Source organism: Sander lucioperca, chromosome 20 (genome assembly GCF_008315115.2).
Source record: "Sander lucioperca isolate FBNREF2018 chromosome 20, SLUC_FBN_1.2, whole genome shotgun sequence".
Classification (NCBI taxonomy): Eukaryota; Metazoa; Chordata; class Actinopteri; order Perciformes; family Percidae; genus Sander; species Sander lucioperca.
In genome coordinates, this window is record NC_050192.1 from 11,366,044 (window position 1) to 11,393,269 (window position 27,226).

The window sequence follows — 27,226 nt, forward strand, 5'->3', positions numbered from 1 at the left end:
GTTTTTGCAAGAGGTCTGTGTGTGTGTGTGTGTGTGTGTGTGTGTGTCTGTCTGTCTGTCTGTCTGTCTGTCTGTCTGCAGGCCTCTGATAAGGCAGATAATGATCCATCACAATAATGGAGCTTAAGTGGCTGCAGTAAAAAATCATCTTCAACCAACCCTCTCTCTCTCACTCACACACACACACACACACACACACGTCTTATCCCTTCCCTTTGTCTGTCTCTCCGCTTCCCACAATTCTCTCTGTCACTCAGTAAATCAGAACTTGAGCTTGCAACATCATGCCGCGCACACACCTGTCTTGTCAAACCACTGCACAACGCACACACACTTACACTAACACCTACGCTAATGTATCTCCTTAACACACACACATACATATCCTGACACAAACACCAACAATCTAAAACACACTCTTACAGAAGTCATTGATCTGGCAACATTAACTCGCTGCCCACTTACATTATTTCATCTACATTTCTCTCTGACCACACACTGTGATTACATGAGACATGATCCATCGGAGCAACAACATACAAAATTATACCTCTTAACTGGAAACTGTATCATGCAACATTGATTTTATTTAATTTATTCAGGCCATAAATGATCTCAGGAGTGAATGTAGCAAGAGAGGAAGTTTATTGCTTACTTCTCTCTCTACGGAGGAATTAACTTATGATTACTTTCTGAGGAAAACTGGGTCAAATTTTTCTAGTTTTGGCTATCATTCATATCAGTTATGAGAACATTTTCCCCACCAGGTTAATTGTAGTGATTTAAGGATGTAGCAATCCTGTTAGACACAGATTTGCAATAAAGTCCATTAGGGCAAGCAGTCAGCCAGGTTTTAAACATGTTCTCAGTTTAACCACATTATTATAAAAAAAACTTTTAGGAGCTTTTTGCAGCACTGCGTCGCAGTCCAGCCCCCGACTTCACCATGAGATTTCAGATATACTCACCTTCGATTTCATTACCAAATAAGTGGTTTAGAGTTATGGATTATGGAGACAGTAACTTATTATCATGACAGTATCTCTCATATGTTTATACCTTCAGTGTATATGATCCTGTTTTAGGTACGTATATAGCAGTATTTGCGCTGCGTTTGACCCTTTTTAAACGCCTTTTTCAAGCGTCTCTCTCTGGTGTAGGTCAAGGCTGCAAGAGTCAGAGAGCAGAAGATCTCTTCTCAATTGTCTTACAACCTTATCTTTACTGCCATGTTTTTCTTGGGGATTACAACTAAATTGCAGAGTTGTTAAGTTACATTATCTGCAAACACACAAGTGGAAATATGCCAATATATGTGTGTAATTTCACTCACTCACTCTCTATTTCTCCCTAAATCTTCTCCTCCGTTTCTCACTTTTTTCTTCTGTCTTTCAAAAATAGTATCTACAAATACTTCTTAGGTCTTGTTATAGTGTACATACTCTATATGACTGATGTTTTTTAGGCTCCGTGTCAGCAGACAATGAGTAGGCCTAACACAGATGTGAGCACATTACAAACTACAAGGAGATTCCAAACAAGAACATAGATGTTCATCAATATCCATATATTTATAAATATTCAGTAAATAAAGCTGTTTTACTGCATGTAAAATAAGCACTTAGTCTTATGTATTATTGTGTATGTATTGATTACTTTTTGTTGTACTATAAAACACACTACAAAATAAAATTCAACTTCAAAAGGCTTTATTGACATAGTCATATTGATCAATTGGCGTATGAGAATATTGACATGATATCCTTCAATTTAGGATTGCACATATTTACAAGATGCAGATTTAAAAAAAGAAAGAAAGAAAGATCATAGTTGATGGAGCAGATTTTTATTATCATGACTTTTATTCACTAGTATGCGCCAAGCTTGCCCTCCTGGGAAACTTCCACACACACAGTTTTTAACACAGGCTTTCTGTTACAAATCTTGAACCAGAAGTACTAAATCCAAATTGAAATTTCATACATACAAACAATACACACAGTATTGCCAAAGCAATGTGTGAAAACTGACTTAAACTTACTGTATATTCACAACATTGTAAAAGAAATTGTTACATACTCCAAATAATAAAACATCTTAATATATGGATAATGGACTATATTTATATGTGATTTATTGGGCACATTTTCATTAATCATTAACAGTATTATTATTACTTACAGCAGTTTTACACATGAATAAAGCCACAGTAATATAAAATGCCAATGAGATTTGCTGGCTCAGAGATGAGAGCAGAGGGAAGAGGTTAGGACTTAACGAGGCAAAATGTTGCCAATATCTGACCCGGGCCTCTCACACACACACACACACATACACACACACACCAACATAAATGTGGGCTTGTGTTACATGACTGTTCGAGCGGTGCTCTTATTGATACAGATGTATTGGTCATTAAGTCAGTTAGGTTTGGCGTCTCAGCTCGGCTGCAGCCAAAGAAAACAGCAGCGCTCTCTCACAGAAATGTTCCGTTCTGTATGGGCAAAAAGAACTACATTGTGGTGTTTTCAGATAACAGTTGTGTGTGTGTGTGTGTGCCTGTGTGTGTGTGTGTGTGTGTGTGTGTGTGTGTGTGCGTGCGTGTGTGTGTGTGTGCGTGCGTGCAAAATTAAGTCTTTTATCTTTCCTTTATGTCCATCTTGCTGCTCTTTATCATCTGAAAGGAACAATATAGAAACATGGAATTTAAAGGAATAGTCTACATTTTAGGAAATACGCTTATTTGCTTTTTTCCCTGGAGATAGATGAGAAAATAGTGTAAGTGTAAGTTGTGTGGCCGTTAAAAGTCTTGTATTTACACTCCAGTATGTATCAAGTTAAACAAACGAGATATAGCATGTGAAGTTTTTAACATGGTAGGGGGATTTTTTTACCTTTGGACAGAGTCAGGGTAGCTTTTTCTCTCTTTCCAGTCTTTATGCTAAACTAAGCTAACCAACTTCTGGCTCCAGCTTTATACTAACCATACAGACATGAGAGTGGCATCAATCTCCTCATTAACTATTGGCAAGAAAGCAAATAAGCGTATTTCCCAAAATGAAAAACTATGCCTTTAAATTCCATGTTACTATGTTGGCTTTATCGCAAGATGTTTGTTTACAAAATGGCTAAATTCTCTCTCTCTCTCTCTCTCTCTCTCTCTCTCTCTCTCTCTCTCTCTCTCGCTGTCTTTTCTCTCTCTTTCAGTTGGAGGCAGAGTTAGCGCTGTGTGAGAGGGAGGGGGCGGAGCTCCAGGAGTACGCCAATCAGGTCTTGCAGCAGATCGCAGACCGATGCCCCGACATTTTGGAACAAGTGGTCAACGCTCTGGAGGACAGCTGCTGACACAGAAACACACACACACACGCTGACAGAAACATAAATAAGCTTACATACAGACATGAATTAGCCTGCAAAGTCAGAAAGCAAGCAAACATGCACAGGACCATCAGAAGTCTCCAGCAAGCCCCCATAATCCCCTGATACTGAAACAAATCACAGGATGAAGACTTTCTCTTCCACCGGCTTTTCACTCATCTCATTTTCGGAAAAAGGGATCTACAAAAAAATCACGTCATTACTGAAAAATATTCTTCCACTGTGTCTTTAGTCGCTATCATTTTGAACAAATAGTGCCAGCTGAGGGAAATATTGTTCATGTTTCAGTTCATAGTGCTTTGTTGGCATGCAAGTTAATTGGAAATAGTTGATGTTTTTGAGAAGTAAACACGTATTTTCCTAAATACTCCGAAACAGCCTTCTCACTTCACAGCGGCCATCTTGTGTCCTTCCAGGCAATCAGCAGTTGTAATAGTAACTTGATGTATTTTATGGGTGGAAAATATTTTTAAACTGTATGAAAAAGGTAAAAGTGAGTCGATCTTGCCAGGTTGTTTCTGATGCCAGACTTACATGCTGTTACTACATTGTTATTTGATTGGTTCAGATACAAAAGTGTTTATTTCAGCTGCCTTTGATTCTTTACATCATTTGCTGCTTATCTTTTCAACTTTTAGTTTCTATTTTTCTTCCATTTCTTGATTTTTCCCCCGATGAAACGTCCCAACTTGCAGTTTCTTTCAGCAGTAACCTCTGGATAGTTGTGTATATTGTAAAGAGAGAACTTTATTGAACAGAAACACAGCTTTTGTCAGGCAAACACGACACTTTTCATCTATTTTTTTCCCCGTAAAAACAAAACAAAAATCTCGCAATGCTCCCTTTATTAAAACACAATAGTGTCGATATTTTGTTTCTTTTTAACCTAAGAAAAACATGTTCAGTTATGGTGTCCATGCTGAGATTAGGTTGTGTTCAGACAATCCCTCACTCACCATTTTGTGACAATCCCTTTAGAGTTAACACGGATAAATCTGAACTCACTTTCCCTAATTGAAGCATCTTTTTCTTTCTTTTTTCTTGGGAGGTAGGGAATATTAAATACTTTCTATATATTTTTTTGCTTTTGGTAATATATATATAAAACACTAATCTTGTTTAATTGAAAATATTGTCATGTAATGGTTGATATGTTACATAATGTGTCAAAACTTCTTTTTTTTTTGTGAAGTAACCACAGATTTGTTCCGTTCCGATTTGTTACTGGGAGCGTATATTGCACCTACACGAGGCTCTGTGTCCACCAGGAACATTTTCACAGAATCAGTTTCTTGTTCTTGTTGTTTACAGTGGAAATGACACTCTGATGCATGTTTCCCACAGCGCTGACAGTCTTAGCATGATTAAAACGCTAACAGCACTAGAGGTTTAAATTGTTTCAACTTCAATCAAAACCTCCCCTAACAGTTTTTAGTTTTTTTTTTGTCTTATACTGTAGTGAGTGCTGAAGCCATGACTGGCCACATGCAACTGTTTAGCGCTGCTCCTTTAAAGGAATACCTGGTGGAGACAAACCTAAAGAGGGGCATTTACACGGCACACTCAAATCTAATTTTACACCATCAAAAGGCTTTCCAAAGAAGCCCAAAAAAAATAAAAAATAAAGGTTTCGTTTTCGGCACCTAAGCTGTGTATTAAAAAAGCAAATGAGGAGTTTCATTCCAAAATATTACATGAGGTCCAGGTTCCTCAAATGTTACCAGTTTGAAATTGCTAAAAGCTTCAAAAATCATGAGGATTTGACAAATGGCTCTTATTTTGGAATTAAACTTCATCATATATGAGCTTGTGTTGTAATTCCAGTATTTTGTTGTCTGTTTTATACTGATAATGTTTGGAAGCGGAGATGACCGCAACTAACTGCAACTTTGTTGTGGATTAAAAATGAGAGAATAGAATAAAATATGGATTTATCTTTATTTTATTGTGAAAGGATTCTGTCATTTAATCTCAGTCAAATGTTTCACAGGTGAGAGCTCCCAACCTTTTTGACTTGGGAGCAGTTTAACCAAAGGGTGATTTTTCTTTCTCATATTGTTTCTTGTTTGAAGGATTTTTATCGGCTGGAAGAGAGGAACATATTCAGGAATTCACAAGAAGACAAAAAAAAGCAAAAGAATTAAGGACAGTCATAAAAGTATTCTTTCTCATCCCCTTAATCGTCTGATGACCCCTCACTCACACACACCTTAGATATGTGACAGAGGCCACGACTGATTTATTTATTTTTTTGTCTTTTTGTAGATGCTCTGAGTACAAATAATAAAGACAAAGCTTAGAACATCTTTCCTATCGTTTCATTTTCTTACTTTTTCTGACCTCTCCTTTCCTTTTGCCTCCCTCGTTCTCTCTCTATCTCCCTCTAAACTGTGCTTCTTATCTTGCACTAGTGGTACATTTTCCTATCCGCCCACAATAATGGCATTATTCCATAGCCCAGGCCTCATCCTGTTCCAGTTACACACACACACACACACACACACACACACACACATACACAGTCATATCATTAAGATTGTCTTAAATGTCTAACAACTCATCCATAAGGCCTTGTTTCCAATTGCCTGGACTCAAATCAATATTGTGGACAATTTTATTCTTTAAACAATTATTTGTGCTAAATAGAAACTAATGAAGACAAGGAAAGATTTTGTGCATGCATGTGTGTTATAAGGGTAAATGTAGCTGATAACGACACAGGAAAGTGACTGTAAAAGTGCCTCACACACACTTCCTTTATGTTTGCATCTTTCATATGGCAGCAGCTCAGTGTAATGCATTCAATCAACTAGAAAATCTGGTTAAACAGACCTACCTGGCTCCACTGACCCTAAACCCTGACCATGACCCAACCTTTTCACTCAAAGAATTTTCCAGCAGAGTGAAAACGTCACCGGGCTATTCATTTTTTCACACAATAAAACACATCAGAGGGAACTCGCTGACAGTCTGTAAATGTAACATATGTGCTGGTGTTTACATTCACATGTGGCAATATGTTCAGTGTGTCTGGGTTTGTCAAAAAGGATCCGTTCTGCTTTCTCCATCTACTGTCCTAACAAAAGCCAGTGGAGGGAGACAGAAGGGATGGACGGAGTGAGAAGGAGGAGGAGGAAAAGATATGCATGTATGACTGCCTGATTTATGTGATGGAGAAAGAGAGAGAGGGAGGGAGGGATGGATAGGAAACAGTGGAGACACAACCCACCAAGCACCAGACATCATTGCATCTTCTTGACTTTGCTGTAACTCATATAGCTCAGAGTGTAATGCAAAATATGACATATTTATACACCAAAAATATGCTGCATTTTTTCGCAAAACATAGTCTGTCTCCAATGAAATCCCCTTGAGTTGATTAAAACCCCATTACAGGTTACAGTTTGATCCATTATTACACATGCACACACACACACACACACACACACACACACACGCACACACACACCTTTCTTTGCAGAGATTGAGCAATGATAAGATCCTGCTGATATTGGTGGTTCACAACACAAAAAAACAGTTGTCCTTGAGATAACGTTTGAACATGTGCATAGTTAAAAATATATCTACATTTAGTCTTTCCATATATATATATACTGTATATACTGTATAAACTATAGTGCACTAAGACACATGAGAGACCAGGAGGAGAAATAAAAGTTGAGTGACTGCAGAGGAAGTGGGGAGGGCTTGCGTTGGCTTTGGGTAGATGTGGTTTCAATCATCACACATCACATCACACATGACTGCAAAGAAAAAGAAGGAGAGGGTGAAAGAGAAAACAGAGAGGAGAGGGAGAGCCGAGACCAAAACAAACAGCAGCTGAACTTAAAACACACACTCAGTCTATATTACATGTTTTCAAGCTTAATAATTAATTATTTCAGTTGTGGTTTGAAGGCATAAACTTGTTGCTTGTTGATTTTGGATGTTTGCTTTTTTGCATACATTATTGTCTCTAATAAATGGTTTGTAAAGTAAACAAATTACTGAAGTGTAGGTGGGATGAATGGGTAGAGAGAGAGAGAGAGAGAGAGAGAGAGAGAGCGAGAGACGGAAGATTGGATGGCGAGAACTGGCAAGATGGAAGGGACAGAAGGAGGCAGTGAGCAGTAGGAAAAACTTTTGAGAGGAAATAAAAACAATGTGAGAGGAGTGGAGCTCCTAAAATAAGCTGTTAGCCACTGACAGTCCAAACATCCACCAACACTGAAGACATGTTCCTTATCTCCTGTTCCTCCTCCGTCTGTGCATTCCTGTGACTTTTATTGCTTTCAGAGAAAATGTCTCCTCTAGCTGTTAGGTCACAACTAATGATAGGGACAGATAGATTCAGGTTCACAGTGAGTCATAAGGGGCTTCACTGTGTCATACAACCAAAACCAGCCGAAATTTCAACCTGACAGAAGCTGTTTTTGCTGTTGTCAGGATGGCCAAGTGGTCTAAGGCACTATACTCAAGGGTAGACTCCTTTCTGTGCTAAAGGGACTTCTGCTCTCTAAATTAAGGCGTGGGTTTGAACCCCACTTCTGACAGAGAGTTTTACCTGCAGGTTTCATCCCTGTAGTTTGATGATACAGATATGTCTCCTGTAGAGCCTAAGATGTGTTTTAAACTAAAGCAACACTAGAGCACTTTTCCACCTTCCGTCCCCCTACAGGTTGGAAGCGGAATTGTCCATTACACTATGCAAGTTTGCCAGATCGGGTAGCGGATCTGTAGTTCGAATGAGACATACTGAGACATTACGACGGACGAATGGACAATTCCGCTTCCAACCTGTAAGGGGACCGAAGCGGGAAAAGTGCTTTAGTGTTGCTTTAAGCCACTGAGGTGCTGTGCTGCACTAGATAAACTGTTTCATCCATGTTGATTGACAAAATAAATTTAAAACTTAAACTACATGCAGCTGTCTAAACAAAATTATGCAAACAGGATTTAAACTATAAAATTAATTAAAGTAAACCGGCTGCACAGGTGAGATTTGCTCAAATGTAATTAGCAGATTGTGTGCATTAAAAAAAGTCAAACTCGTATGTTTTTGTCTTTTTGGAATATTTGTATAGAGTTTGCACAGTTTGGAATCTGCCACCACTAGTGCAAAATTAGGTTCAGTGAAGACAAAATGGGATTAGTTTTATGATAGATTATGACTATGAGTTTTGACCGATAAATCTCAGCTGTCAGGATGGCCGAGCGGTCTAAGGCGCCAGACTCAAGGTTAGACTCCTTCCTGTGAGTTACGGGACTTCTGGTCTCCGAATGGAGGCGTGGGTTCAAATCCCACTTCTGACAGAGATTTTACTTGAAAATCATCGGTGAATGTATGTGCTAGATACAGTAACAGACAGAAAGTAATTAAAACAGACAGAAAACCATTAAAACACACGACGGAAAATACATTTAATACCTTAACTAATATAACTGTACAACATTGAGTCACCTGCACAGCATTTTCAATAATCAGAATGTGTCATTAATAACAGAAGTCTTACATCTTTTACGTGGGTTTAGAGGAACCATGAAACACAAGATTGTTACCACGGACTATATAATTAAATGAATTCATTTGAAATCATTAATATAAATAGCAATCTGATCCGATTACATTTCAGTTGTCAGGATGGCCGAGCGGTCTAAGGCGCCAGACTCAAGGTTTGACTCCTTCCTGAGTTACGGGATTTCTGGTCTCCGAATGGAGGCGTGGGTTCAAATCCCACTTCTGACAAATATTTTGGCTCCACAATTTATCCGTGTTGGTCGACACACATGTCTTTCCTTCAATTTTTTCTCTCCCTCCTCTCTTTCACCGGTGGGCAAGCGAACAGTTTCCACATGAGAGCAGAGGAGAGTCGTCACACGGCACAGACAGAAACAAGAGTGAACTTCTTTTGTTTCACTCCGCGCTGAGTCCCTATCTGTCTCACATTTCTCGCTCGTGTTTCTCGACGCGTAAAAACTTTACAGAGCTCCTTCCCTCCCTCCAGCCTCCTCCTCATTTTCCCTGCATGCGTAATTAGTTGGAGAGCGTTTGGAAACTTGTGATGGCCGTGAAAAAAATCTCACTTTATTTCTGACACCTGTTGCTGAGGACACCGCGCACACAGCCGTACACAACGGGGAGCGCGTGCTACTGATTTCAGACTTTGTTTCTACATTTCTACATGACAAGTTGGGACTTGTTGGGTACTGACAGGTCCACGGATCGCCGGAAGCTGCGTTATAGGCTACTTTTATACACTCCCCTAAATCGACTTTTTTTTTACTCAAGGACTTTCGTGCGGTAGGCTATTTCTCTGTGAAGGTGATCGAGCAGTGAAAAGAAGGACATTTTATGTGTCACTTGGGAGAATTTGTATCTGTCTAACACAGTGAGGGTCTGCATCAGGCTGCTGAGGCATCGACCTGAAGGGGTTTCCCTTTCGATAAAAACACCGACCTTTCTGTACTTTTCCCAGCCGGACAGAGTCACACTCTTCGGACTTGAGCGCTGGTGGCAGCAGAAACTTTTCTTGGAGAGCTGAGCAACAACTGGATTCGAGCACAGCAGAACAGGTAGGAAATTCATTGTTTCATTGATTTTAAAGGAGAAGTTTTCAAAGGGATTCGTGATACAAGAAGGTCATTCAATCTTGAATATACACTCTGCAGTCTGCATACACACTCAAGGGGGGATATAAGAATGTTTTAGAGGTCTTTCATGAGGATTTGAGAGGTGTGATTTACGTTTGTCCATGATGCCTACATTTATTCCAACCTTATAATAGTTTGTAGTTGCTATTATATGTGTAGGCATATGTAGCCTAGTATTTGACAGTTTTGTGGGTTCTATCATCTTTGTAGGCTAATAATTGTGCAGCAGTTATTGGATTTAAATACATTAGGACTTGAACTCTCACTATTTTACACACACACACACACACACACACACACACACACACACACACACACACACATCAGAAGTCAATGGGTTGGGTTGGTTTAAACTTGGTCCACTGGGTTGTGGACTTTGCTTCATTTGAACTTGTAGACGTTTTGTCCCCACAATGTTTCCGTTGTCACAGTCTACTTACAGAATGGCCTTATTTCATGACTTTTGGCTCCCATATGACAGTGGTGAAGTAAGAGTGTGTGTGTGTGTGTGTGTGTGTGTGTGTGTGTGTGTGTGTGAGATCTGCGATCTGCCAACCCCATCTGCCTAAATGAAGGCAGCCCTCTTGCTTTGCGGTGGAGACCAGGACTATTTTGGTCGAAATGTTGCACAAATGTTTCTCTCAGTATATAGAGAAGTCGCTCTTCCTGCCTTCATCTGAGTTCATTAGCCTGTATAAGCATTATAATGTTGATGGTGAATGTACTGTGTTGCTGTGGGTCAGAGGTCAGCTGTGCAATCAAATAATATACCAATAGATGTCCTGAGCTGAGACTATAGAGGAGTGAGGACATTTTGTAGTTCTTGATGCTAAAGTGGTTTATTGTAAAGACATTTGACAAGAAAAATAAGATGTGATAGCTTAAACTAAACTTTTGCGTTGTTTATATTTTCCATGACTATAAAAGTTGTTTTTTTTTGGCAGAAAGTACGTGTCTAAAATGCTCTGTAGATGCTGCCATGAAAGTTAACGAGACAAAAACTGCATGTATGGACTCTATTTGTTGATTATGGGCAGGGAATTTCATGTAGGAGCCTGTGTGTGTGTGTTTTCTCCATGTTTGGCAATGAGACATCCACACATCAGTGGACCTATTGAATCTTTATGGTGACCTTTGAACTTGTCTAGATCTAGAAACAGTCCGTTTGTTCCTCGCACATTTAGCCGATCTGCAGGAAGAACTTAAAACTGTTAAGTGTCATAATAAAAAATAAAAAAACAGGTTAATCGTTCAAATGTATCATTCATTTAATCAAGCAGTGTTGTTGAGATTGATATGTCTTTCTCAGGAGAGCCAAGCACATTCATAAAAAGAAAGTTCACAATAAAAGAACATTTGATTCATCATTATAAAAACACATTTAGGGGTGGCCTCTAGCTCACCCAGTTAGAGTGTTCACCCCATGTTGGCTGAGTCCTGCAGCGGCCCAGGTTTGAATCTGACCTGCGGCCCTTTGCTGCGTGTCTTCCCCCATCTCTCCCCCTTTCATGTCTATCCACCGTCACTTAATAAGGGGAAAAGCCCCAAAAAATAATTCTAAAAAATAAAAACACATTTAATTAACTAGAGACAGACCTCTTTCCCACATTCCTTTGTTTGTAAAGGGCAGACGTAGAAGAGAAAAGCGAGTTACTCCGTCTGGCAGCACATGTGAAAGCAGACTATCAGATTCTGACAGAAAGTTGAGGGCGTCTCTGGCCGTGACGTCTCTGGTTCGCATTGCACTTTTTAATGGTTTTAAAAGTCTGAAACCCACCTGAGTTGTGGAGTGGACTGACAGCTGTGCTGATAAACCCTGCAAGAGGTGTGTGTGTGTGTGTGTGTGTGTGTGTGTGTGTGTGTGTGTGGTAATGTTAGATGTGTAGATAGAGGTGGTGAAAAGTGTTGCTGTCAACAAGTTAGCCATTAGAGAGAGATAATCTCTCTTCCTCCTCCTCCTCCCTGTCTACCAAAGTCAACTTCTGGTCTTTCTCTTCCCTCCCTCTCACTATTTCAGTCATGACATCAATTTTCTTTTTCTTTAGTGCCCTTTGTTCCCTTCTCTGGTCTTTCTTTACTTTCTGTCAGTTCTGTATCATGTTGGATTTGATTTGTTCGAGATGACAAGGTGTTGTATTTGCAACTGACCGACTCAAAACTATTTCACTATAGCTGAAAGATTCAATGATTTAAGGATTTTATATTTCTATTTCTAAACCTGTTTGATAAACTCAAGCACGCCTTTGGCTCACGGCTGCCTAAGTTGGTGTTTGAAAAGTTGTTAGAAATGGAGACGTTTTTGGTTTTACCCAAAATAAGTATTTGTTTCTAATGAAGAAGTAGCATTATTAGCGAGTAAACCAAACCAGATTCATGCAGCAACAACATATAAAAACATTGTGTATAGTCTTCACTCTGAACATTTTCTTATTCTGTCTGTCTGTCTGTCGGTCTGCCTGTCTGTCTGTTGGTCTGCCTGCCCTCTAACTGGTGAGAAAGACCTTTTTCCTTAACCAAACACTGAAGTGCTGCTTGAGTGTCTCGTCCCTCAGGACTCTGTAATTAGGGAAGGGGAGTAAGTGTGTGTGTGTGTTGTATGTCTCCACGCTCGATATATGAGAAGATGGGATGTCTGCAGGCATCAATGGATTCTCAAGGTTGTGTGTGTGTGTGTGTGTGTGTGTGTGTGTGTGTGTGTGTGTGTGTGCGTGTGTTCAAACACAATGGATTTGGAAGTAAGTAGGAATATTCTCTAATTTAACACGAACTGCACCAAAGTGACGATACAGACATTTTAAGGATTTTCACAAACTATTGTGAAAGATCTGTATGAAAACAGGTGAAAAATGGACTCTGAGACACAACATTAGGTGTCTGGGGGTGGGGATCTGGATGTGTTACACGAGCGTGTAAAGTGTGTGTGTATTTTAGCCTACTGGGAGCACTAATGACTAACTTGGACACACACAGACGGCGGTCCATGTGAAGAGGATGGCCTCTCCAGCTCTCTAGCTGAAGACCCAGTATTAAATGCTGGTCCTTGATTGGTAGACTCGGATCCTGGGAATTCCTCCCAAGACAGTGTATGACAGCCGCTGGCTTAACCCCTTCTCTCTCTGTGTGTGTGTGTGTGTGTGTGTGTGTGTGTGTGTGTGTGTGTGTGCCCGCCTTTTGTTTGCATCTGTTTAGTCACTCAGGCCTTTAGGATGTTGCCGCTTGGCAGGGAAAGACGTGTGAAAGAGATTTTTTTTTTATGTCAACTTTTAAGCAAAAACTAAACATTTACTGGTTCCAGCTTCTCCAGTGTGGACATGTGCTGCTTTTCTCTGATTTATATAGTTGTAAATGAAATCTCTTTGGGGTTTGGAATGGGACTTGGGACATATCAAGGCATTTGGAAACACCACCCTCAGCTTTGGGAGCTTTTGATGTTTGCTGATATTTTATAGACCAAACAATAAATCAGTGAATCAAACAATTGATCAAGACTGTGACTCAGATGGAGACAAAAAATATTTGGGGAAATAAAATATAGTGGAGGCAACTTGCTGATGCTAAATATGTAAATGTTTTAATTTTAACATCCAATATCTGAAAAAAAAAAAATAGATGGATAAATACTGTAGTTTCTTGATTGTCCTTTTCAATATTCACTAAAAGGTACAGACATACTGTAATGCAAGTTTATGACTTGACTCAGAGGCAGCAGCCTGCACTTTAGCTACACTTTATTTGTGTGCGTGTTGACAACGCAGTGTGGCTATGCAGTAGTCATTATGGTCAAGTTGTTGTGTGTGTGCATTTCTGCATGTATGTGTGCAGGCAAAATGTGACCCTGTGGTATTTGTTACGGTGTCTGAGCTTTCTACATTCTTGACGCCTGCACGTGTGCGTATGAATGTGTGTGCGCATGTTTTAGGCCTCTCTGCACCGGCAGTTTAGGGCTATGTGGTGATGTCACTGGGGCAGCAGGGTGGGGTGACATGGGGTTAGAGTTTGGCAGAGGTCCTGACTCCAACAGGCCTCAAAATGTGTCTGACCAGGAAGTAAGTAAGTGTGTGTGTGTGTGTGTGTGTGTGTGTGTGTGTGTGTGTGTGCGCCTGTGTGTGTGTGTGTGTGTGTGTGTGTGTGTGTGTGTGTGTGTGTGTGTGTGTGTGCGCCTGTGTGTGTGTGTGTGTATGGTCAGTGGTAGCGGTCACCAGATGTATGCTAGCAGTGTCCTACACTAATAGTAAAAGTGGTTTATTGGGCACTTTATAGAGCCTGAAACCATTTTATAAATCTAGAAGGCTGGTACAAGGGCCCAAACAGCCACAAGACACACAGCATCAGACCAGAGGAGCCTGAGTTACTGAGCACTGGTGTGTTCAAGGCTCACCACTGATTTTAACTTACATAAAATCAATTTTACCAACACGATAATGACAACTGCCTTCACCAGGAATGATGCCATTACAAAATGTAGTTTTATACTTTTATGAGTATTTTACAAAACTATAGTTATTTACATTCTATTATCAAGAGCACAGAACGAGCTCCAAATGGACAATGTAAACATTTATTTTTTAATTTTATGTATGTTCTAAAGTTGTACCTGCTGTGGCTCTGCTCTGTAGTATGGGGGGTGGGGGGGATATGAAAGGAACAACCCTTATAAACACCAAAATCATTACAGAAACAGCCTTTCTCCTCTCCTCTCTCTCTGCTACTCTCTTCTCCTCTCAGTAGCCCCGATCCAGCGCTGATAAAACTATCAACAGCACACCTGCACCGGGTTGGAAAGCGGTCTAACCCAAACACACACACACACACACACACACACACACACACACACACACACATACTGTAGGTCATATATGAACCCAAACAGATCTTATGAAGCATGTGCTCACCACAAAAAGCCTATTCTCTTCTGCTTTTAACTCTCTTTTTCCGACTTTGGCTGTTTACGTCACTCTTTTTCTTCTACACTCTTCCCATCCGTCTCTTTCTGTCTTTACACATCATCTGTTGTTTTCAGTTGAAGAAATAATTAGGTCAGAAGGGAATATCACTCAATATTATAAGATATATCACTATATAGTAAAGCTAGTCCTTATGTTTCCCTCCAGTGTTCCTGTCGTACCTTCTAAGAGATATCAGGCTCAGACAAGGGCTTAGTTTATGTACTGCAGTTTGGTCTCCAAATGTTCTGTCTGTCTTGTGCAGGGTTAATAATATGTAAACAGGGTTGGGATACTGATAGGATTGTGCATTAGCTATAACACTGTTCTGAGCTCAGATTTTCCCCTCTCAAAAACACCATCGCCCAACGTGGGGCTCGAACCCACGACCCTGAGATTAAGAGTCTCATGCTCTACCGACTGAGCTAGCCGGGCTGCATGCTTAAGAAAAGCACTGTCTCTAAGATGTCCATTCCATGGTCATGGCCCTTCACCCTTGGCTGAGCTTTGACATCAAGAAAAACTGCTGGACACAGACTCATTCACAGCTGATTGGTGTGTGAGGGGCCTTACAATTGTGTGTGAATCAATGTAATACTTATTGATCTCAGTTGGATCTTCTTATCAGGGGCCACTTTACACTTTACTACAGTAAGGTCGTTTTTACACTGGTCATTGATTCATCACCAAAAAAGCACCATTTCCTAAAAACTGCAAGCAATTGTCGGCCACAGTCTCTCAATGATGGCTGATTGGTGAGTGAGGGCCCTTAGAATTAATTTCCTCAGAAGTATCTGCTAATCGGAATTCAACTTTGGCTGCAGACATTTGGGAAGAGACCCAATTTGTGTTAGTATCAGGCCAAATCCACACGTACCAAAACAATCTTTTTTCCCCCCGTCTTCCCTGGCATTGTTTCAAGAATATTTGCGTCCAAACGAATCCATTTGAAAAATCACTCAACACGCTACTTCATATTCCAGGCCTGGCGCTGTTTCTGCTACAGAAATTCACCAAAAACGGAGAAGAAAAGGAAGGTGGAGCATACGCATAAAGCTTGCGCGCTGTATACAAACAGACAGTATAGTTTATATAGGCTCAATATCTTCACCAGCAGGAACACAAGCATGTAGTCCGCCATTGTTGTTGTTATGAGATATCGTTGCGGGATAAGAGGTCGAAGGCGAGAGGTCGAGGGGTGTGGCGATAACATCATCGATGCACAAGTATGCGGCTTCGCAAGGGCGGCGTTTTCAAATTTTTTCACCCTGGGACCAGGTTTCAAAAAAGTGCGTCTTCAGGCAGTGCGTTTACAGGATTAGTTTGGACGATCGGCCAAAATTATGCAAAAGGTTTACACCAAAAAGCGTTTCCGTGTGGATGGCCCCTCAGTGAAGTGCCCTTAGACATCATGTTCTCAGAGTTGTCCTTTTCTCAGCAGTCCAGTCCAATGCAGTCACAGACACTCCTGTAAAGTAGCTCAAAGCCATCTGGCTTCGATCTTATTGCCCTTTCAAAATACACCATCACCCAATGTGGGGCTCAAACCCACAACCCTCAGTTTAAGAGTCTCATCCTCTACCGACTGAGCTAGCCAGGTTACAAACTCATTGCCCATCACAAAAAAATGATGGGGCTAAAACTGGGCAGTTACAGAATGTAATAACAGCTGAATGATAGCCAGACTGCCGAGCATGTCTTTTGCATCATGCAACCATCCATATAAATGGCATGTTTGGCATCATCGATCAACCATATCAATGGCATCGGTTAAGAGAAATCTTTTTTCAGAAGCCAAGGTTGGCTGCAGTCTGTATTGTTCCTCGAGGACAGACAGGGATGAAACCTGCAGGTAAAAATCATTGTCAGAAGTGGGATTTGAACCCACGCCTCCATTTGGAGACCAGAAGTCCCTTTGTTCAGGAAGGAGTCAACCCTTGAGTCTGGCGCCTTAGACCGCTCGGCCATCCTGACAATTGAAACTCAGAGTTTGGACGTCACAAGTTACATGTAAACAAAAATTACAGTTTTTTTTTATATATATATATATATTAATCGAAATTAACGCGTTAAAAAAAATAACGCAGATTAATCCATTCCATATTGACGTTTGACCCGGAGCCGTTCTAGCCACCATTCAACTGTAAAATGAAGGAGGGAGACGAGAATGTGCTGCTTGGATCATTGATTGGAACATTTACTTGTTGGCTACCGAAATCTGGTGCCACTGATATGTCTGCACTTCTCTCTGATGCTCTGCAACAGACGATACAGGCAACACAAACACCGCTGCATGTGACGCTAGTTAACACTATACTCAACAGCAGGTAACATTAGCCTACCGCTAGCTAGTAGCTGGATTAAAAACGGTTAAAATGCTGACAGCTAACGCTAAACGGTGTAAAGTTTGACTGTGTTTTACTGTAGAGGATTCCAACACATGTAACAATCTGCAACTGCCGTTGTCGGAAAAACAACACAGATGGTGCGTTCAAGAAACTGGTAAACTACAGCCTCGTGGTGCATTCGAAGTTATTGTTAAATGTCCTTTTCCCATCTGGTGGTTGTTTTTGTCGTTCAACAGCAATTTATTAGTGAAATAAGTTATTGTTATTGTTATACATTATTATTAAATCATTTCATTTTGACCAAATGGCCTTAGCAATAAACAAGCCTTCATGTCACTGACTGTTGTTTAGTACCCTTCTTGTTTTTTCTTGTTTTTTTTACTTTCTTAAAAAGTATTGGTCACCGTTAATTATGTATGTGATTAATTAATCAGAGTATGTAATTAATTAGATTACATTTTTTAATCGATTGACAGCCATATATATATATATATATATTAGGGCTGTCAATCGATTCAAATATTATTACGAATGTACTTTAAAAGGGATATTTTTCATGTTTTTAATGCTCAAGTGGTATTTGAGACTCAATGTACTCTGGTAGTAACTCAATTCACATCGACAATATATGCAAATAACTTAAGTCTTGTGGAGAGAACCATCTGGAAGGGCTTTGAAACTGATCCTTTTCTTTATCCATTTCTGCTCAAGGTTTGCTTCTTTTTTGGGGTCTTGACCTGCTTATTAATAATCATTGATTTAGTTCTAAAATTTAAGTAATAAAGCCTGTTACTCAGAACGGGAAGTCTCTCTTTAGATTAAGTGTGTGGCTCTTAAAATAGCCTTTTGTTTGTGATTCAGGATCAGGGTTAACCTCTGAAGCTGTTCAGGGTGCGGCGTACACCACATCCATCGCGTTCACCGTCTTCCTCTTGGTGTGCTTGGTGTAAGGTGACGACATCACAGATCACTCTCTCCCTTCAGCACACCGCGGGTCTCCTCGTAGATCAGACCGGGGATGCTCTTCACTCCGCCGCGGCGAGCCAGACAACGGATAGCCTAGCTAGCTGTCTGGATTTACCCTGCAGAGATCTGAGGAGGTTAACCATAGTCCTCATAAATCCACCGGAGTTTAGAATGCCAACACAAAGAAAGCAGAAGGTGTGGGACATCCGGCCTAAAAAGAGGGACATCCGGCGGAATTTCCGGCGGCACCTGAACAATCCCGGAAGTGGAACATTGTCGATATAGACTAACCCTCAACTGACCTGCGAAGAAGAAGACTAGAAGTAGCCTATCAGTACTTTGATATCCCCTGTGTTTTGTATAATCTTGTGTGGTTTGGTTTTGGACTTCAGATCTCTGATAAATCTTAAAGGTGATTGTATATTATGTGTTTACAGTTAACTACTTCCTGCCACATGACCTCAGATGGCCTGACAGGGTTTGGGTGTTGACTGTGTGTCCTGGGCCCTCCCGCTGTGTTGACCCATTGTAAATCATTTCACCCTGTCACTGTCGGCCAGCGAAAACACAGCAATGAATGAAGCCGTTCAAATCAACTGGGTGGTCCTCTGCGCACACACACACACACACACACACACACACACACACACACACACACACACACACACACACACACACACACGCGCACACACACACACACCAAAGTTTGGCAAAAACAGGTGATAATGAGCTGTGTGTGTGTGTGTGTGTGTGTGTGTTAAGGGTAAAAAAGAGGGAAGAAGAAAGTATAACTCCAGGCAGCACAGAGTAAGAACGAGTGAAGGTTATAAAAGAGCGACAGAGATCATGAGAGGAAACACTGCCTCTTACTGGTCATTGTCTGCTACTACAACAGATCAAAGAAAATAGATGGAGAGAGAAGAAACAAAACAAGTAAATACAGTTGAAATACTGGGTTTTTATATCACTTCACGTTTGTGGCTCCGTCTTGCACGGCTCATTGTTTTTGATCACCGCTGCTGCCTTTCTGCTTTACAACACTGTTCAGAGACCTTTGAAATAAACTGCATGAAATAAAGAAAGTCAGATAGAGAAACGGCAGAGAGATTTCAATTATTCTCTCACAATCCCTGATGTTTGTGAGTCATACCACATACTATATAATCTGCCTATGTTTTACAAAGTGAGTTTTAATCAAACACATTAGAAAGGCTTTTCTCTGTTTCTCTGTGGTTTAGGTGTTTTTGAATTCTTGTATTTTTTCTTCTCATCTTTTGTTTCTCGTCTCCCCTCAACCATCATCCTTTTTTTTTTTGTCTGATTCCTCTCTTTTCCATTTCTTTTCCTCTGCCGTGTGTGTGTTGGAGGGGGGGGGGTTATGGTATAATGAGATTCCCAGTGCCCAGGTGCTCTTTCTAGATAATTACTGAGTGTGTTTTTCTGTAGCCAATCTCCGAACTGCCGCAATACCAAATCTGTCAACACACACACACACATACACACACACACACAAGGGGGAGAGGGAGAGAGAGCATCAAATTAAATTAATCCCACTATCTTGTTTCTGATTGCAGGCTAGCCACTCTCCAATCCTGTTAAGCTCTCGTTCTGAGATTTTTTTTTTTCAATCATTCTGTTGTCAATCCTCTATTTGTCTCTTTTCTATTTCTCTCATCTCTACATTCTTTCTCTTTTTTTCCAATTTCTCTATCCCACATCTTGTGCAGGTGTGTGTGCAGAAGATGTATCGACAAAACATTAGTCAGTTGTCTGGGAGAAAAGAGGTAAAGGGCAGATTGATTAACACACACACACGCGTGTTTTTTTGTTCTTCGAAACACGTCCATCACTGATTGGCTGAAATGATTTATTAATAAGTTGAGTGACTGTTGCTGAGGTCGCCTGTAGACTGGCCTGACAGGACCAGAGCTGCATTGCGTTAAAAGAGGATACTGACTCTTTGCCAAATTAGCTTTTTGGATAACGAGGAGACCGTTGCTGTTTCACCTCTGTCTGTCCTGTTTCTCTGTGGTTTTATGATGCTGAGCTACTTTATACTGTCCACTGAACATCCACTGCATGGACTGCAGTATATTAAATAGATTGTGTGCCCAACCATTGCACAATCCTGAGGTAAAGAAAGTGTCTTTCTTTAATCAAGGAAAGAAAATAGTGTAACTTGTACTTCTTTAAGTGTATTCTAAAAATCAGTTATTCTGCCTTCATTTAGAGATTTTTGATGAAATATTTTACTCAACTAAGGATGAAATGAGGGTGTACTTTCCAGTCACACTGTTGTCAACCCAACCCCCCCCCATCCCAAAGTACATTGAAAATCCTGGTTGCTGCCCTCTTGTCCAGGTGAATGAATGGAAAATGTACTGTGAGCTTATAAAAACAATCGCGATAACCACATTTATCAAAGCAAATTAAATGCATGTAGTTTCAGTCAAACATCACCAGTCTAAAAACCATGAAGGTGAATATTAAATCCAAAATCTTTTTGGAAACTTTTGACGTTTTATTGCCATGGTAACACTAGTGACATAGCTGTAATTTAAGGCTGTTAATCCTGGGAAGCAGAAAAATATACAATGTTTTTTTTTCTCCTATTTTCAACAGTGTGTCACAGTGTCAACAAAATTAAGCCAAATTCAGAAAAAAAGCAGGAATAAAAGCCTATGGGAGTGGTTTCCTAGCAGCAGAGCAATGTCACAATGTCAACTTGCGTTCTGGTTCACACAACTCTTCGATCTTTTGATGTAATGTAGAGCTTTGTGCTATAACCAATATTTGGTCCATATTTCAGCCTACATGATGCCCCTATAACACCTTAATAAATTGAGTAGATAGTTCATATGCTGATTGACTTTCTTATTTTATTCCAAGCCTAGAATATAACATCTCTGGATGCCAATATTGCCTCATTCCTGGGTTTGTAGAATTATCCGTGTTCTCCTGGAGAGTAGGTTTCTGTGGACAGATTTGACTTTGTATTAACCTCACCTATCTCATGTTGGAGGTGAAACACTGATTCTATGAGTATCACTGACTTGATGAGAGACTGAGTAAAGTCGAAGAACAGTACTTCTACCTGAGGAGAATATTCTAGCACTCTTTCCACACTTGTCTTTAATAATACCCGAGGCGTTTTTGCCTCAGCAACAGAGAGCACTTGGCTTCTCTTCGAGCCGCAAACAAGCATTCTTTCCAAAAGCTGCTGAATCTCTGTCCGGTTGTGTTTGAATCAATGAGGGATGGTGGGAGAGAAACAAAATCTGATTGAGTCTGGGATTCAAAATCTAAACACCGAATCAACAACGCTCTCCAATCCATCAGCAACTACTACCAGACTGTGGCTACACTGGGCAGCTGCTCAAAAAGCTTTCACACTTTGCTATTCTTTGGATGCAAAAGGGTTAAAACACTTCTGTGGCGCCATATCTCCTGACTTTCATCCTGCATATTTTAACACATGCAGCAGCATATATTTCATATCAGCGTCTGCCGCTGCCAAGCTGCTGAGGCGTCAAGCGTGCACGACACTAGAATCAAGATCAGAATTGTGTTATTCATTACATTCAATAAATGTACAGGGATCTGTCTTGTTGGCATTGGACTGAGGACGTACAGCACTGGCACCCATTCTCTTATCAGTTCTACTTCTGGACCAGTGGATTGTTTTTTGTTAATTGAGACATTTGTGATTTAGCGGTCTATAAATGAAAATGTACTTTTTCGTCTTAGGTTGCAGTATTATGAAAACAAACAGTGGCCTAGTAAGTAAGATGATTTTGTACTATTTTTTTTGTTCTGTTTTTTGTTACCTTAAACTTCTTACTACTTGTAATTTATCTCTTTATAATTTACATATTTAATTGACCTATTTACATGAGTTATCATATTATTTATACAACTACATAACATATGTTTATGTGCAAAAGTCTTAATCTTATTGTGACAAATGTTTTTTTTTTTCTCCTCGACTTTCTCCAAGTAACTCAATTGTTTGTTGTCAAATGTTATATTTCCTTTGGTCAGGTGGGTTGGAGTTTTAAAACGTGCTGCTGCAGTAACAGTGGACACAGACAGAGGGCGCTACATCACTGAAACTCACTGGACACTTGAAAGAGTAGGAGGGAGATGAGAGGAAAGAATATCAGGGTGAGATGGAAGGATAAAAATAGAGAGATGTAAATCAGAGAACAGAAAGAGAGGAAAAACTGAAGGAGAGAAAAAGTTTGCAAGGAACAGTGAGGGGATAAATGAAGCGATGGCAGTTAAAGGCGACATTTTACACACAGGTGTGAATTCTCCCTCACTTTTCTCATCCTTTCTCCATTTCTCTGCTTTCACCAAATTAATTTCACAAGGCAACACCATCTTTCTTCCTTAATCCCACTTTGCTTCACTTTCTCTCCATCTACTACCACTTTCCTCTCTACCCTCCCATCACATCATGCATGTTGGGTCCAGGCCAGGTGTGTGTGTGTGTGTGTGTGTGTGTGTGTGTGTGTTTGTGTGTGTGTGCTGTCAGCATCAGTTTCAGTATAGGAAATTGTAAAGAATAATCCCGGTCTATTACAACTAGGATCTTGTAGTTTTAGGGCATCACTCCCATCAGTAACAATCACAAAATGTAATTGCTGAGATTTGGGAACACAATAGCATCCTTATTCTTGGTTCAAATGTACTTTCTGTAGTTGTGCATTAACAGTTTTCCTGTGCAATGAGAGATTATTATATTGATATATTGACATTTAAATTTTGGTTTCACCCTCTTTTTATAAAGTGGTTTAGATGATGAAGATGTCTGTTGGTCAGACAAAACAAGACACTTTAAGATGTCACCTTGGGCTCTGGACACTTCATAAGTCACAATCACTAGTTTCAGCCCTAACGCTACAAATAGAAGACCCAGGATTGTATTAACACACACACACACACACACACACACACACACACACACACACAGTGCTGTTGTAGTCCCAATCACACTCTAGCCAGCAAAGAGTGACTCAACAGAAATATCCCCCCCCCAGCTTTCTCCATCACTGGATACAGACAAACACACACACACACAAACCCCTCCAGCTCCCCCTTCAGCCTTGCCCACCCTCTGTGGGCGCCGTGCCCAGAGAGAGGCAGCATTAGCTGAGCAAGGAGCCCCAAGCAGAGCCTCGCAGCCGCACCAGCCCCCTGGAAGCCTAGAGAAAGAAATAGTATAGGAGGGAAGCGAGAAAGGGATAAGATGAGGTGTGGAAGAAAAGAGGGGGAAGGAGAAGGGTTAAAAGGAGAGGAGGGTGAAGAGAGGGAAGATGAAGAGAAGCGGGGAATCGAGACAAAAGGAGATTAGAAAAAAGATCAATAGAGAGATATGGAGAGAAGAAGAAGAAAGATACAGAGCAAAGGGAGAAAGTGTTATGCAGAGAGGTCAGAGCAATGGACACATCTCTGGAGAGACTGTGTGTGTGTGTGTGTGTGTGTGTGTGTGTGTGTGTGAGTGAGAGATGGAGGAAGGAGGAGAGAAGAATACAGAGGAGGAGGAGGAGGAAGAGTAGAGCAGTGGAGCGCAGAGACGGAGAGGAGGACGTGTATAAGATACATACTGAATGCCTGAAATGCGACCTTGGAAATCCATATCTGTGTGTCTGTGTCTCTTGCATTTTTTTCCTTTTGTACTTTGTGTGTGATACATTTAAAGGATGAGGCTGGCTTTTTCTTCTAGTCAACAAATATGAAAAGCCCAAATTAACAGTGTGATAGTATGCCGATCTTAAAAGCATTTGTCACTATATTCCTGTAGTTATTTTTTCAGTGTAGCTAGCTGGCTAAGTAGGAAGATGACATCCCCCATCTTAACCAACCGACTAAGCTCTGATTGGTGACCGAAACAGTTGTCAATGGGACCCATCACCAGTGTTGCCACAGTTACTTTGAAAAAGTAATTTAGTTACTTTACAGATTACTTGATTTTAAAAGTAACTAAGTTAGATTACAAGTTACTTTATTAGTTATATTCTGCACCCCGCCGCCTCAACATAAAAATGACAACCGTGACAAAGCTGTTCTGTGAGGCAACTCGGCATTGACAGCAGTAGGGATCTTGTTTATTATGGCACGAAACGAAGGCGAGTCAACCGTGTTTAAGGGGAGCATTTCCTCTACAACATACTGCCCAACCAACTTCTTCAACTCTCCCCCACTTACTGGTTTTGCACCGAAGTCCAGCTTTTGTTGTTTGGATGGTGGGGGACCTTCTTCTCTCTGCTTTGCACCACCTGGCGGGACTTGCTCTGTAAGTTTGACTGTGCGGTGCTGCGACTCCAAATGTTTCTTCAAATTTGACGTAGTATTTTTGTAGCTAGATAGCACTTTGTCGCCACTAGCACAGAGTGTACAACGAACCTTAATATTGCCATCTTTAGCTGACACAAACTCAAAATAGTGACTGTATTTCCAGCTAGAAAATGCGCATCTCTCTCCTCCCTCCATTGTTGTTTACGTTTGTGTCGCTGCGTGGTACACGTTAACTGTCCACATGCTGAAAACGTGACTTGTCGTCGCATACGTGACTTCACTCCCCGAGACGCAAGAAGAAAGCAAAAACAATATATATTTTTACTAAGGAAAATGACAAAAATAGTAACGCACAGTGACTTGGATAAGTAACTTTAATCTGATTACTGGTTTGGAAATAGTAACGCGTTAGATTACTCGTTACTGAAAAAAGTGGTCAGATTAGAGTTACAAGTAACGCGTTACTCTAGTAATAAGTAAATAATAAGTAGTAAGTAACCCGGCATCACTGCCCATCACTGAACAAGTCAGAGATGAGGGCGGCTAAGCAGAGTCATGTTTATGGTAGTGAATAAATATGTCACTTGGTGCAGCAAGTGGGTCACTGATGTGTTTTTAATCATTTTTGGACAACAATGGAGCTCTGTGTCATAGAGGAATAAGATACATCAGGCTTTGACTAAACAGGCAAAAGGATCAATTTATTTTTGTTTTTGGTCTTTTATACTTTTTGTTGACAATAAGAAAAAAAACCGATCACCAACCAAATCCTTTAAAAGGACAAAGAATTATACCATTTAAGCCAAGTTTTAACCAGTTGTTTGTATCCTTGATAACACTGAGGACATTTTGGGTTATACGAGGACATCTGCGTGTGAGCATGTTCATGCACAATCTGCGTGTGCAATGGCAGTGCAGGGCATAGAGTGCTGTTTGCGTGTCAATAACAGTATCTGGAGGCCACAGGATTACGTGACCTTGCATGCCACATGTGCTGTCTCCCACTGACTAAACACACACACACACACACACACACACACACTCACCAAACACAAAGCCCCATGAAATTCTCTGACTCCTAGGAGTCTTTATGAGGCTCTCGCATTAGTAATGGAGAGTGAGGAGGAAGAGGTGTAAAAGAAGAAAGAGGAGAGGAAATGTTGATCTGGGTAGACGGAGACAAGAAGAGAGCAATGAAGGGAGAGGATAAAGGAGAGGTGGAAAGGAAGATGCAAAAAAAGAGGCAAATGTGGAAATATCTCCTAATTTCCATTGCCAGAATTGTATTGAATTGTTGCCTGAATCACCCAATCGAGGTAGTGTGACATCCTTATTTTACAAAAACCTCATAGGGAGGAGGTCAAGGTGGATAAGTTGGCTTTCACAGAAGAGGAATTTGACACCAGAGACCCACCTATTGTTGGGTTTAGGCCACTAAAACAAGAGGTTAAGGTTAGGAAAAGATTGTAGCTTTGGTTGATATTTAAAAAGTCAAAGTGTCACAGTATGTGCTTCGAGCCAGTGTTGATGTTTTCAGTCCTCGACCTTTTCCTAACGTTAACCAAGTGCTCTGAGTTGCCTAAACATAACCATAAAAAAATCCCATTTAAAACTAATACCAATCATTTGTATTTTAACGTAGATGTTAGGACATAGGTTCGAAGACAGATGAACAGAATGGAGAGAAAATATATATAGACAGAGCAGGAGGAGGAGGTGAATTTAAGGAGATGGTTGAGTAAAGCAGAGGCCCTGAGGGCTATGGACATTATTTCAGCTGGTGTGTGTGTGTGTGTGTGTGTGTGTGTGTGTGTGTGTGTTACAGGGATAGGTGAGCATCTTTCTGTTATCCTTGCTTCGATCTCTGTTTCCCTTAATCATTCACCCTCCCTCTCAATCATTCTCAGGTGTCTTTAGATCATCTTAAGTTTGCACTCAAGAGTTTGTGTGAGAGAGAGCCAAAATATGTGTTTGCATGGTTGGTTGTATGGGCGTAGTTTGCATATCTATCAGTACAGTCTATACGCTTGTACTGTATATGTGTGCGTCTTTGTGTTTGAGCATGTGATCTATTTGAGTCTTTATATTAGTCAGTGTTTGTGTGTCTGTGCCTGTTTGTCTACAGTATGTATGGGCCCAGCTATCCATTGGTGTGTGTGTGTGTGTGTGTGTGTGTGTGTGTGTGTGTGTGTGTGCCACAAGCCCCAGTGAGATCCAGCGAGCATGACGGAGAATGACAGGTTGATTTATGGCGAGGCTATAAGTAGAATGACTACTGCTAGTGTGTGTGCGTGTGTGTGCGTGTGTGTGCGTGTGTGTGTGTGTGTGTGTGTGTGTGTGTGTGTGTGTGTGTGTGTGTGTGTGTGTGTGTGTGTGTGTGTGTGTGTGTGTGTGTGGGAGAAAAACATGGCAGAGAGGGATGTAAAAGAGGGGTAGGAAAGGAAAGATGGTGAAGAGAAAGAGGGAGAGCGATGGTGGGTGATGAGAGAAAAGGGAATGCAGAGAAAAAGAGAGCTGAATGACAGAGCTAAAGACGACAGTGATGGGAAAGGCAGGACAGAAAGAGAGAAGAAAGTAAAAGAAGGAAAGGGGTTAGAAAAGAGACTGATTGGGATTGTGGGAGTAGGATTAAGATGCCTA

At 40.7% G+C, this 27,226-nt stretch overlaps 2 protein-coding genes and 4 non-coding genes across 18 annotated transcripts in view; 4 read left to right on the plus strand and 2 right to left on the minus strand.

The window, feature by feature from the left end:
• Window positions 1-5,318, plus strand: part of LOC116060178 (ELKS/Rab6-interacting/CAST family member 1-like) — a 121,218-nt gene extending 115,900 nt beyond the window's left edge. For all 12 annotated transcript variants that reach the window (XM_035996354.1, XM_035996357.1, XM_035996356.1 and 9 more), the window contains one exon: window positions 3,208-5,318. In XM_035996354.1, the coding sequence (XP_035852247.1) occupies window positions 3,208-3,345 (138 nt within the window). In that variant the 3' untranslated portion in view covers window positions 3,346-5,318. The remainder of the gene's footprint in view (window positions 1-3,207) is intronic.
• Window positions 5,319-8,578: 3,260 nt separating this feature from the next.
• Window positions 8,579-8,691, plus strand: trnal-caa. Its single transcript has 2 exons — window positions 8,579-8,616; window positions 8,646-8,691. It is a non-coding gene; the product is annotated as a tRNA-Leu (tRNA).
• Window positions 8,692-9,013: 322 nt separating this feature from the next.
• trnal-caa lies at window positions 9,014-9,124 on the plus strand. The gene is made up of 2 exons: window positions 9,014-9,051; window positions 9,079-9,124. It is a non-coding gene; the product is annotated as a tRNA-Leu (tRNA).
• Window positions 9,070-27,226, plus strand: part of wnt5b (wingless-type MMTV integration site family, member 5b) — an 82,728-nt gene continuing 64,571 nt past the window's right edge. The window contains exon 1 of one of the 2 annotated variants that reach the window (XM_031313440.2): window positions 9,070-9,951. The gene's annotated coding sequence lies outside the window, so the exon portion shown is untranslated. The remainder of the gene's footprint in view (window positions 9,952-27,226) is intronic. The other variant, XM_031313439.2, reaches the window with a different exon arrangement.
• On the minus strand, window positions 15,335-15,407 carry trnak-cuu. The gene has a single exon. It is a non-coding gene; the product is annotated as a tRNA-Lys (tRNA).
• On the minus strand, window positions 16,836-16,946 carry trnal-caa. Its single transcript has 2 exons — window positions 16,909-16,946; window positions 16,836-16,881 (listed from the first exon to the last, which is right to left on the minus strand). It is a non-coding gene; the product is annotated as a tRNA-Leu (tRNA).